Source organism: Haemaphysalis longicornis, unplaced genomic scaffold (assembly GCF_048455015.1).
Source record: "Haemaphysalis longicornis isolate Haplotype H1 unplaced genomic scaffold, Haemaphysalis longicornis Haplotype H1 scaffold_6, whole genome shotgun sequence".
NCBI classification, from domain to species: domain Eukaryota; kingdom Metazoa; phylum Arthropoda; class Arachnida; order Ixodida; family Ixodidae; genus Haemaphysalis; species Haemaphysalis longicornis.
The window spans coordinates 161,399,602-161,413,171 of record NW_027526407.1 but is presented as its reverse complement, the minus strand read 5'-3'; the positions used below and the strand labels follow the sequence as shown (position 1 = coordinate 161,413,171).

The following is a 13,570-nucleotide window of genomic DNA, read 5'->3' as shown; positions in this document are numbered from 1 at the left end:
ACTGCCACATTTGAAGAAAGCATGTTTTACATTGTTCTGCATGGAGAGAAGTACAGCTTTTAGACCAAGAATTGAATGCAAACTTTGGTACGTGTCGTTAGATGCCATTTCTCTCGAACAGCAAGAGCACATGCGAAACAAAACAGTGTTTGTACAATGTTTCAGCAAATCCGCTCATTTTCAAAGAAAAAAACGCAGGTGCACTAATTTTATGTTCCATAATGTTTGCGCAGCGTCATTCATTGTTACATACGGATTTCTTTTCAATATCGCAACATGATAAAGCGACAGTTTCTCTGGAGGATGAACTCTGACTGCCTTGTTATACGGACTCAAATTAATGCCGGATTTAAACGTGTAAATATGTGGTAATTTTATTGGAGTATATGTTACTTAAATTTGTGTTTAGGGGACTGACCCGCGTAGCTGCAGAGTTGGAGTGCAAAATGTGTATGCAATGCCCAAACTACAACAGCTGCGATAGTGTGGACATTGATGACAGAACCAAAGTAGAGTATCCGCTATTTTTACTCAATACCCCATATTTAAAATTTTGTTTTGAGAGGTAGCATTGAACCAGTCACAAAAAATTACCACATTGTAAAGAGTGTGCCTGCTAGGAGTTGAAGCCGCGAAGACGACGGCGACGAGTTGTTCTTCTGCGTGGAACTTGTAGGAGAGTTCTTGGAACGGCTTCTTTTATAAAATGTTGATTTTAATGAGTGGCTCTTCGTGTGACACCACGTCGTCTTGTGGCTCTATTTGTGTAGGCAAAATATAAGTAAATAAATTTATGTCAAAAAAAATCTCGAAACAAACGTCTGTCGTTGCCCCCAACTTTGCCTGTTGTACTTCTTGCAATGGAACACTGCTGGAGGTGTTGGGTATGTCTAGCTGTTCCACTGGCAGCTGTTCATCCAGCCCCGGCAGGCCTCCACTCATCCACACGCCTATCCATCACAGCCGGCATAGCCTTCTGGGCCTGACGTCTGAATTTGGCCTCATGCCCAGTAACGCTCCGGCGTGTCAAGCTGCTGAAACGCAAACTGTGGAGTCCAACAACTCACAGGTGACTTTCACACAACATCGCGAGCCAACCAGCTTTCTTGTCATTGTATTCCAAGACGTCCATGACTGGCTAGACCAGTAAGGACTAGTCGTTTCGTAAGATCTCAGGAATGCCGCCCAAAAACTAAGAAAATGTCAACTTCTCCTGGAGGATGGTGCCCGTACATGGTTTAAGAACCGTGAAGCGAGACTTCAAACATGAGACGACTTCTGCCACGAGCTACGTGAGGCAATCTGAAATGCAGTTCTTCGGAACCACGCATTGCTACTCCTAAGAAGCCAAACAAAAGTTTGCTGGCAATGTTAACTGCTGACGACTTGGCGCATGTTTTTCGCCATGCCCATATTGATATGACCGAGCTGAGAACCGAGAAAGCTCCCGTACCTTATGCACGGCGTGAATCAGCAAGTCTTTGGTTGGCTCGTACGAAGCCCGCCACAGGCTGTGCTGCAGTTTATAAAAAAGTTACTGCCATCGACCGAGCGCGACGGGATCGCTGCCGCGAATACAACTGACTAGAAAACAAAACGTGGGTGGAGGCCGCCATTCTCTCATCCACCATTAAAATTGGCTTCGTTATGTGATCCTGAGCACTTTCAAGGAAGAACGAAGAAAGCTTACCACGAGTTATTTCCAGCCACAATTGCTACTATCGCTCAAGTAGTCCGCGAAGAGATCTTTTAAGTGATTGTTCTTTCTGAACGCAGCTAAGAAGTTTTACAAGTTAGCTGTGCGAGTGCCCTGGGTAGTCCATCATCTGCACGGCTCGCATTCAAAACGCAACGCAAGCCGCATTCTGAGACATGGACCCGAAAGGAGCCTATATACCAGCCAACGATAAACATGATCGGCTTATAGGGCACCGTAGGCCAAAGACCGGTATGCTACAATTGCGTTGAAACGGGTGAGGTGTACCGTCGCTGCCGATACCGTGAGAATTTATTTACCGTTTTTCGCCCGCTGCTCGCCGCCCTCCTTATTTCGCGAAACACCAACGTGAAATGAAGGCCTACCTAGTGGAAAGGCAAGAACAGTGTGTGAGACAGCGGCCACGCTCGCCCTCGCCAGCTCACTTGATCACTTCGTTCAATCTTCGATGCTTCGAGGTTGCGTCAAGGAGAGGTCTCAAAGTCCCCACCAGGGAAACTAGAGCCGACCACATCTGGAGGCAAAGTTGCGGCCGATGGAAGTTTCTAAGACCCTCTAATGTCACGGTGGTCGGTTGGCGTACGGCAGAAGAATGCGCTGGTGCAGTGGTGAGGGCCGGTTTTTATATCTTAATGGACGGGCAGAAAGTAACTGCTCTGGTTGACACAGGCGCAGATTTTTTGACAATGGACCAAGAAATTGCAGACAAGAAAAGTAAAATTCCATGAACTGAACTAGAGATTTGGTCCGCAGCCGACGACGAAAGGGTGGCGTCGGGCAAGTGTTCCGCGGGAATTTGTATAAATAATTCGAACTGTTTCGGCACTTGCGTCATCTTTCTCTAGTGCTCTAAAGACGTTATCTTCGTAATAGCCTTTCTTCGCGAATATCACACCATTATAAATATCACAGACAATCTAGTCACATCCTCCACCGAATTTACCAGTCGAGAGCTCGAATGCGAACAATGCGCCTCGACCGTGCGTATCGTTGATGAAGACTTCCTTTTGCTACTGAGGTCGCGCGCCTTCGTTTCTATTGAGTGCGAGGTTTTCTGGTGTGGCGGAGGCATAGTTGAAGCAACAAGTGACCTTATGTTTTCCGTGGCGTCTGAATCGCAGAAGAAATGGTGTACGTAAACGATCATTTTACTGAGGTTCTTCTAACGTCAGCAATGAACGGTCGCAAATCTCCACAGGAACCGACGTAGCACGCTTTGAGAACATTGGTGAAAATTCAGGAGATGTAGACTTAGAAGCCTCAAGGGCGCCAGGTAGTGGTGAAATCCACGTCTACGCCATATGCCCTGGTGTACCGGCCACGAAGCAGCAATGCCTGCTGGAGCAATTACAACAGGTTATTGATTTCTTCTCTTGTACAAGCAAGACACGACTGACGAAGCATTGTATCATTGCCGTGGAAAATGGGTGTCCATTTCGCTGAAACCCCTATCGTGTCTCTTCCAAGAAACAAGTTTCCATACACTACCAGAAAAAACAAATGCGGGATGATGATGTGATAAAACCATCGGTAAGTAACTGCACCTCTCCCGTTTTTCTGGTGCGAAAGAAAGATGGTAGCTCGCGCTTCTGTGGGTACTACCAAAACCTAAGCCAAGTCATCAACAGGAAGTGTAGCGGCTACCGCGAATCAATGACTCCCTTGATAGACTGCTCAGCGCACGGTGTTTTTTTCGATAGATCTAAGGAGTGGTTACTGGAAAATTGAGGTCGATGAGGGAAAGCGGGACAAAACGGCATTCGTGATCGTGACACGGGATGGACCTTATCAATTCGAGATTCTCCTTTTTTTGTTTATGCTGAGCTCTAGCCAATTTAAACGGCTCATAAAAACTGTCTTGAGTGGCCTGAAATGGTAAACGTGCCTTGTGTAACTGTATGACGTCATTGCCTTTTTCGACACTTTCAAGGAGCACATAGAAAGACTATGCTTGGTCCTTCAGGCATTGCGTTCTTCCGGACTCACACTCAAGCCGGACAAGTGCAAGTTCGATCACGAGATCTTCAACATTTAAGGCCGCGTCGATTGGCATGAAGGGGTGCGCCACACCGTCACTAAATAGCCGCTCTCGCCAATTTGCCGAAACATACGGGCAAAAAAGGTTACGCCGCTCCTTCAGAGTCTGCTCATATTACCGCTGATTTTTTCCACCCTTTTTTCACATCGCTGTTGCGTAAAAGAGCCTACCCCGATATGATACTCGATTTGCGTAGAACAAAAGCAGCAAACGGCATTTATGGGGTTGAAGCAGCGCATGCAATTACCGTTTTGTTCAGCCCATTTTGAAGAATTCGTCAAACCAATTAACTAAATTAACGCAAGCAATGTAGGATTAGGAGTACCCTTGATGCCAGAACAAGATGGCACCGAACACTTATTGCTTTCCGAAGCAGGACTCTCTTCCTTGTGGAGGCGAACCACTTTTCAACCGAAAAACAAAGTCCTTCCGTTGTATCAGCGGTGCTAAAATTGCGCAATTACGTGCATGCTCTGCCATTCCAAGTTGTAAGCGACTAGCATTCACTATGCAGGTTGTGGAGCCTTACAAAACCCCCGAGACGCCTTGCTTGCTGGAGCTTGATACGTTAGGACTTCGACATGATCCTTGTTCATAAATCTGGACGACACCACTCTCATGAGTACTGTCTCTCCCGAGATCAGGTAACGTCTGCAATGCCGAAGAATACGAAGTTCTGTTAATACGAGCTTTAAACACAACCGCAATGTCCCACATGCAGCGCGAAGTCCCAGAACTGCGACCACTCGTCGTCTTTTTGATGGGACAGACAAGTACCGTTCTGAAAGACTTCACAAGAGGGTTGTTATACTTCTCGTTGGAGAAAAATGCGCTTTTCAAAAGGAACTTACCCACCTTCTAGCCGTACACGCAACGATACGCGATGGCATTTGACAAGAGTTTCATGAAGAACCCTCCGCGACTCATCTGGGCGTCATCACACTTTGGACAGAATCCCGGACAAAAATATTGGCCATGCCTCTCATTCACCATTCAACATTCATTCCGAACGTGCCATGATTGTCACAGAGACAAAACGCCTCTGGGCTGACCTGCCGGTTTGCTTTAACCCGTTCAAATTTCTCAAAACCTTTTCAAAAAGTTGTAATACACCTTTTGCGACCTTTCCCACTTTCATCTTCAAGGAACAAATTCATAGTCGGTGCAACCGACGATCTCCCTGCTACACCCAGACAAGGCTCAGAAGGCGGAAAAGTTGGTCACCCGCGTCATCGATTGTAATCACATACCGCGGAACAGCCTTTGCGTCCCAGCTCATGGAAGCTGCCATGCCGCTCAGCGGGATTTATCACAGGAAGACGACAGCACGCCATCCGCCCACCAACAGTTTGACCTAGCGCATGAATAACAAATAGCGTACATGTTCGAGATTTATGTAGATGTCGAGCATAAAACCTGGGATACCATTCTGCCGTACGTCACTTTCGGATACAACACGGCGCGACAGGCGACCACCTGGTGTACGGTCGCAAAGTGTAGACTAGGTTGGACGCTATGCTATCTCAGTCCGACAGCGACGACCATGTCGGCCCTGAAGCGTTTACACGGCGAGTGGAAGAAGCATGGCACGTTGCCCGCGTGCGCGTAAGAAATCAGGAACGCTATTACTCTAACGGCTACCATCTCCGCCACAGGAACGCGGACATCCAGCATGGTGACCTTGTGTGGGTGTGGAGTCCTGTTCGTCACCGCTGGTTCTCAGAAAAGCCGCTTAGACGACACTTTGGGCCCTGCAAAGTTCTGCATCGGCTGACGGACGTTACGTGTGAAGTCATCCCGGTCAGCACTGTACCAGAAGCACATCCTAAGCTTCATCTTCAAACTGTTCCTGTCATACGCATGAAACCCAACTATTAAGACGATCCGACGTGCCACGCCGTCACAGGAAGGAACTGTGCACATCCTCTACCATTTCCTATCTGTAGCTTCTAACCTGAGCATCGGGATGGTGCCCTTTAGACAGGACGAAAATGTCACCATTGCGTCTGCGTTGTGCCTGAGCCACGGATATGACGACAACGGAATGTTCCTCCACGTGGCGTGAGTAATACAGCTCTTGGAATGACTGGTTCTATAGAAGGCTGATCTGGCTGAGGGGTGGTTCGCGTGAGATCACATCTTTTGGCGGCCCTCTTTGTAGACGCACAAGTTCTCTTAAATAAATTTCCGCTTGTATTTCCCCCAGACATCACATGTTGCACTTGTTGAAACGGAACAATATATTATATTTGGTATGGTGGCGTATAAACGAGTATCTTTTGCAGTTTATTGGAATAGTAAGACGACAAGTGCTGAAGGGAAGAGAGATTGTAGTATGTTTGCTGAGGACAGTGATTTAAAACGTGCGCTGTAGACTTGCATACACGTAGAAATTAAAATTTTACGCATGTACAAACTACGCCAGTACAATGACAATGCAGGGCATCACGTCGGAGCTAAATGTCCTCGTTGCGTGACGATTTCAATACATGCGCTTGTCCAGTGCACGTTGCAAAATAATGTAAACGACTGAAGCAACAGAAATGGAGTTGTGAGAAAAAACATTTCATCATCGTCATCATCATCATCGTCGCCGTCGCCGACGTCGAAGTCATCATCATCCTCAGCCGATCTACGCCCACTACAGGGCGAAGGCCTCTGCCATTATTCTCCAATAACCCCCGTCCTGTAACAAGTGCGACCATTTTATCCCCGGGAACTTCTTGACCTCATCGGCCCATCTGACTTTCTGCCGCCCTCTGCAACGCTTGCCTTCTCAAGGGATCCTCTCTGTTACGCATAATGACCAACGGTTATCTTGCCTTCGCATTGCATGCCTTGCCCATGTCCATTTATTTCTTAATTTCTTCTAGTATGCTCTTTACACGCGTTTGTTCCCTTATCCACTCCGCTGTCTTCTTGCTCCTTAATGTTACACCTACCGTCTTCCGTTCCATTGCTCGCTTAGTCGTCCTCAATTTAGGTTGTACCATATTAGTGAGCCTCCAGGTTTCTGCTTTGTTAGTGAGTACCTTAAGATGCAGCTGTCATACACTGCCTTCTTCAGGGACAATGGTAGGCTGCCATTTATTATCTGAGAGTGCCTGTCGTATGCACTCCACCCCTTTATATTTACAAAGTGGTAAATTGTGCTTTTGCTATCACTATACAATGAGCTGCGCAGAGGTATGCAGTGGAGTTTAAATCAATGTATTTTAATCTTTCACATACGTTCCTTCTATGTGTGAGGCTACGTGGGACAAATACAGAAGAAATGCTGTCACTTACGTAACCACGATAGCTCGCCAATCCTCGGAGAAAGGTGCTATCGGGCGCTGGCATGTCGTAGACGTGACGTTGGCCGAGCACCCTGACTCTTGTAGGTCTGAAAAATAGAAGAGGTGTGGGTCTAACCCCCGCTGTCTAATTTCGCAAACTTACTCTTGGCAGACTGCTTCAAATTCAATTCCAACTCTAACGCAGGCGTTTTTTTATATGTTGCCCTGTTGCATCATCTAGCTTGTCCCGAATTGCTACCCCTTAACAGAAACATGTCAAAGAGATGTGAAGCCGAAAATATAGTCATCTATAGTTACCTGTATTAAACTGACGCTTCAACGATGTGCTGTACAATATACCGCATTAATTGGCTACAGCTGAATTTGATTTCTTGACTCCGGCGCGGCATCTTGGAGATACTAAACAGGTCGCCCGAAGAGAGACGAAGCAGATTGATGAGACACCACGTTGAATTTCTCTGCCTCACCCTATCTCTCATGTCAACGCCATTTGACAATCTTCGCTGGTCGCCGCTTTCTCGCCATTTTGTTTCGACACCCGAACATGTGCAACACACGGCCAAAAAGCAGAAAAACCTGAACAAGCATGTCAGCCACCGGTCGCTTGCTTACCTTCACACATCTGCGTTTTGAATGTTGTGCACGTTTAGTGCAGAGTGGAAAAGAGTAAATCTATGTCAATTTGTTCATTTTGCGGATTAAGTGTAGAGGAAGTCTGGGTCTCAAGTGTACAACTTCATCACTTTTACGTTGCCTGTAAACGTTAGCAGTGTGGGACATTTGTTTTATTTGTCTCGTCGCGTTCTCATTCGTCGTAGGCTTGACATTTGCAGACTAGTCTTTGCAGTCACCGCAGGCAACTATGGTCAGTATGCTTTTGGAAAGGTCTGTAACATGTCGGCTACGTTTATTGGAGGTATTTGACCATTGTGTTTGATTCAATAGTGACAGTGTATTTTCTGCTAATTTCGACAAAACCTGACAATTACAATCTGACGATAATTCTACAATCTGATGAGAACGCAATCGAAGAGGGGGGGCGGCAGGGGGTCTCTGTAGGTTTTGCTACAAGCTTGAAAAAGAGGCCGATATCTTTGAAGCCAGCAAAATCTGGACTTACGAGGGATAATGTATGTGAACATCTCTCTACGACCACATGTAAATCTCGTGGGGGAAAACAATTTCCTGGAAATATTTTTCTGACAAGCCTACTGCAGTTGCACTAATTTCTGTAAATTTCTCGCCTAACAGAACATTCTCCCATCAGATAGGAGTCATTGCAGCGATTGTTTTTTTCCGCCAGAAACAACAAATTTATACGGCGTAGACAGAAAGTATTCTCATTGGAGCTTTTCAATATTTTTTTCAGCTGTGTGTGCAGGAGCATAATTATAGTCGGCATACTCATTAAATATATATTTTAAATGCTTTCTCAGTCTTGGCATGTTCATCGTATTAAACATTCGACCCTCAGAATTGCCAGTGACCTTTCTGTCCACTTTAGCATGACGTCTGTCTAGTTCGTCGCAGATAATAACATTCGCAAAGAAGAACACTGCGAAATTCACAAACCTAAAATGGTCATCTTACGTCCAATGAAAGCAGGCATTCAAAGTCTACCCCGAAATAAAAGTCTTTTGGGTGTTTTTTTGTTTTATAAAAAAATGCATTGATCCAATACCACATAAAAAAAGAAACTGAGATAAATTCTCTTCGGTGAACAAAGTGGGACTGCCAGAATTCCCGCCGTAAAATTTAGAAGTGGCAGGAGCATTTTGCATCCTTTCTCATCGAAGTACCATTTATTTTCATAATGCCCACCAAAGTTGCTATGTTTGCATATGAAGTTGGGCTACATAATAAGAGCTCCGAGAAAAAGTTATTCTGCATTGCTCGAAGTGCCATAACTCTAAAGCACATATAAATATAATGATGGCTCTGCCTGAATTCGCTTGTTTCAGAGGATTTCAACAGAACTGTTTAGGTAAGTTGTGTTAGCTCAGTGCCGATTCTTGAAAAGAGTGTATTCGATTAAAGCAGTATTAAAAATATCTTGTAGAATTGAAGGGAACAACGTTTTCAAATGCCGGTGGCCTAATGAATGTGTTAATACTGGAGCCATCAATCTAAGAAATGTCCGTGCGTGGAATGTCAGAAATGTAGTGTGTTCATTGCTTCGGTGTGACAGCTTTGACAGAACGCACCCTGCATTAAAATGCTCCAAGATGTTTTTGACCTCCTGGAGATTTTTTCATGCTTTGAAATTCTACACTTCAACCTTTTGGACTTTTCCCTCCGGCGTACGCGAGCTTTACGTGTTTAAATTCAAATAAGGCTCTCCGGGTTCTACGACGAACGCCTCAGCTAATGAGACGCTCTGGCCGAGCCTTTTCACTCAGCGTGCTTTAAAATGGGGTTTGGGTTAATTCACTGCAAATAAATCCTGCTTGGAAAAAAATTCTTACCAAATTATGCGTAAGACAGTTTTGTCATTGTATTAACCAAGGAAGCGTTTGTATTACCACTGCACCGGCTGATGAAACGCATGGCACATGTTCGTTTTTATGTTACATCACTCGTGCTACATATTAAAAGATCGTCAAAAGAATGTATTTCGCGTCTTCCTCAACTAGCGTGTTTCCCGCAATATCAAGAGGCTTCGAAAGTCGGCTGCGACGTGTTTTCCCGAAACCAGACTTAAGTTATTCAGCCTTCTACGATTGTCTACAATACACGCTGGCACTCCAGGCTGCAATTTTTGTCTGAAAATATTTTTATTAATTAAACTGACTGATCGCTGCCCAAGCAGAAATATCTCAACTATGTACGAGCTGCGGCAGCCAAATTGTGAACATTCCAATTGCCCTGTGAAGCATGAAGGACGCATTACAAAGGAACTAAAGAAATGCGTGGAAAGAAGTAGTTAAACACACTGTGTGGGTACACCCAGATCTTTTTCTGAAGCACGAAAGCACGGAACATTTTTTTCCACATTATACTTTCTTACATCCCACATTTTACGATGTCCGTTTCACAACCCTACAAGAGTGCACGTTCGCAAGGGGCTCTCTCATGAGAGTGTACCACGGGTACAAAACCCGAAACGAAACCAGTGGACTATGCGGGAGACAGGTAGTATTGTTAAATGGGAAAATATCGGACATGTAACGTGAGCGTATTTGAGTAGCATATCGTCTCTAATTTGGCATAATTTTATTTGTATGATTTGTATGACATTGTGGTATCCCGCATATGTAACTGTGACGTCGTTGACTTTATAAGAAGAGAAGCTTATGCCCGCACTTTTTTTGGATGATGCTTAATGCAGCGACTTGTTCTGTAGGTGTATATGAGGCTGCCCGGTGTCGTCCCGTTTTTGTGCTTTGAAGTTGGTGATGCAGTCGTGTGCTTTATTAAGAAAAACTCGCGTAAGCAAGCAAGAATTCAAATTGGGGGATCATCTTACACAGTGCTGCAATTTTCCCGACGTCGTCTTCGTTGCACGTAGAAGGCACACACACTGCAAACGTAAGTTGGACACCTCGAAGTTGGTCACAAAATGCCGTCATTTGGGTCTGGAAAAGTAAAAAAATGAAACACAATACTCAAGACCATGGTTAGAGCTGTTGGCCACTTTTGTACACATCTATTTAAAGTGTAAAACTACCCGCGTAATAACAGGAACCATACTTTATCACGAAACTCTACATACACAAGCCTTTTATTTGCTGAGTGGAGCCGTCCAGTTGTATCTGAACATGTTCGGTTGCTTAGTTGGTCAATTTGTTTTAAACCCTATTGATTGCAATCAGTCAATCCCAGGGATGTATAAATTGATACATACTATCATCACCACCGTCAGCCTATTCAGCCTAACTACAAAACGAAAGCCTCTTCCCGGGCAACTTGACTTGTCCTGCGGTGTTCGACTTGGTTTCCCGGCTCATAGTTGTTGAACTGGAACCGAACCGAAAACCGAACAGAAAACCAGAAGTGAACCGGTATTTTTGTTGGAGCAAAACCTGAACAGGAGTTCTCATTTTTTGATCACGCCGAATAGGAAGCCGAACTGAACCTAAAAAAGAAATAATGGTTACCGGTTTATGCCAAAACGGTTCGAACCTCCGTTGTTGATATTGCGCAGTGAATGCAATCCAGGTCTTTTTTCTTTCAAGTACCATCAACTTTGTACCCGCTCGCGCACTTTCCCTCCAGGCAATTGAACAGTATCACGCTCTATGTAACCCCAGGGGAAATAAATGAGCACAAATGTAGCAATGGTCTATTGCTGCTGGAAGCGCGAGCGTAGTGCAAGCTGACCAAACAAAATGTCATTCTCGCCAGCTTGTAGTGCATATAAAACAACTTTTCTCTACCCTAGCTGCCACTTTATTGGAGCAACCAGGCTGCAGGAGTGCTCCACTGGGCAAAATTGAAAGCCTACACCCGATGTGTGCAAACATTTTTCATTTTCATATTTCGTTTAAAAGGTCGGACAGCTGCAAATTGCTAATACTTGACAAGTGTAACCGCAGCAGCTGCTCAGTGGCTAAGCCGTTTGCTGCTGACCACAAGCGGCCTCGATCTCCCTTCCCCATGACCATTTTTCTGAAGTAGATGGAAATCGAGAACGTCGGTGTATCGAGATTTTGATCCACAATTATTATCAGCAGCTGGTTAAAATATGTCTTCCTGCCTTCAACGTAAACTGCGCCTCAGAGCAGAAATATAGCACAAGGCATGAAATTAGCCAGTTTTCTTTGTGTTTACATGAAAAACAACAAAAAAGAAAAGGCGAATCACATTGTTTTAAAATATTACCAAAAATTAAGTAAAACGTCATATCCAAAAAAAGCACGAAAACGTGGATATTGCTCTATACTTTTCTTTTCCCTGCCTTCCACAACCAAACCTGTTATCAATACGAAGGAATTCAATTCTGTGGTCAGTTGTTGAGGACAGTACAGTGGACAAGTTTTGCTTTTTACAGATCATAAAAACAACAGATATGTCAGAAAAAACTGTTAAGGTGCCCACTTATTTCTTTGGCAAGAAACTCCACCCCTCGACCTTGTCTTGGAGACAGAAAAATTAATAAAGCAGAATACACGTGCACAAAGGAGGGCCGGTACCTCACACTGTCCCATTTGCCGAGTGGTCATCTTTTCCGCTTGTTCTAGAGTTTTGTCTCTTTCAAGTTTGCTTTTTTTCGAAGGTGCATTTGTATTGACTGCCCAACTCGTTACATCACTTCTACTGCTACTCGTTCTCAGGGGAGTACTGCTGTAGACGAAATAAAAAGCGTCTACCCAAAAAGTTCCATCTCATGCTCTGCGCGTCAAATTTCCCGTTAATTTTGTAACAGCATAATCTGTTGTAAAATTCAGAAATGTAGCACACGGAACGATGGCCGGGTGTCAGGCGATACGATGGCATACTGATTGTAATGCACACATGCAGTACTGCTATCGCAAAAGGAATTGCAGTGGTCAGAGCAGTATTGGCGTGACTAAGCGTTAATTAAAACTTACTTTTACAAAGGTGTGTCTCGCACGTGCAATCAGGTGACAGTTAACAAACATTTTCATGGTTACGAAATAATATCATTCATTGGTAGTATTTACGTGCATGTTGTAAGATTTGTCAGTTTTGTTACAAATATAAAAAGGTACGAAATGGATATTAAGCAGTTCATTTGAACGCACCGGTACACAGGCCTAAATTTAGGGCTTCAAGGTTAGCGTGATGGGCACAGGAAACAAAAAGCACAGGAAAAAAAAAAACCTAAACAAATACCCACGAAAGTGGAGGGGAAAATCGCCCGCCGGTAGTGTAGTTGTTATCGCACCAGACCGGTATTCTGGAGGTCGTGGGTTCCGATCCCACCTGGCGGGCATTTTTTCTCCACTTTCTTTCTTTCCAAATTCTTTATCTGTTTCAATGACCTACCACATCCTCTGCTTTCCGAGGTTTTTTTCACGGCCAACTCTTATTACTGTCTTGTTTTCAACGAGCCCCTGATTTCCTATTCTTATTCGGTATATATATATATATATATATATATATATATATACATGGCGATCAAAGTTATGTCGAGAAGTTTTTGTAAAAAATAGGCGCTTACATTTACGTGAAGACCAACTCTAAAGCGCTAAGTTGGGCGAGTTGGTTACTGTATACTAAGGAATTCATCGTACTACCGAACATTTGGACAGGGACACAGCTAAAGAGAAGACGAAACACACGCTAAAACTTAAACTCAGTTTATGCCATATAAACAGGAAAACAGCAATAAGTACATGAAAAACGAATGGGTTATCGTAAAAACCTAATGAAACACTATCACTCAATAAGGGTAGCGTCCTGGGCACTTTGGTACTCCATTGTTAAATAAAATGATTGCGTTAAAAAGGGACATGGACGGAGTAAGGACAGACACACACGGCGCCACTTATAGATAGGGCATCAAGTAAATGGAGCTTTCATAGCTCCCTGGTACCACATTAGTATAACCAA

The 13,570-nt window shown here is 44.4% G+C and overlaps 1 protein-coding gene across 1 annotated transcript in view; it reads right to left on the bottom strand.

Moving 5' to 3' along the window:
• LOC144142030 (nose resistant to fluoxetine protein 6-like) overlaps positions 1-13,570 on the bottom strand; it is a 112,992-nt gene that overhangs the window by 62,783 nt on the left and 36,639 nt on the right. The window contains exons 3-4 of the mRNA XM_077673455.1: positions 10,521-10,629; positions 7,044-7,140 (exon numbers count right to left, since the gene is read on the bottom strand). Coding sequence (XP_077529581.1) covers positions 7,044-7,140; positions 10,521-10,629 — 206 coding nt within the window. The remainder of the gene's footprint in view (positions 1-7,043; positions 7,141-10,520; positions 10,630-13,570) is intronic.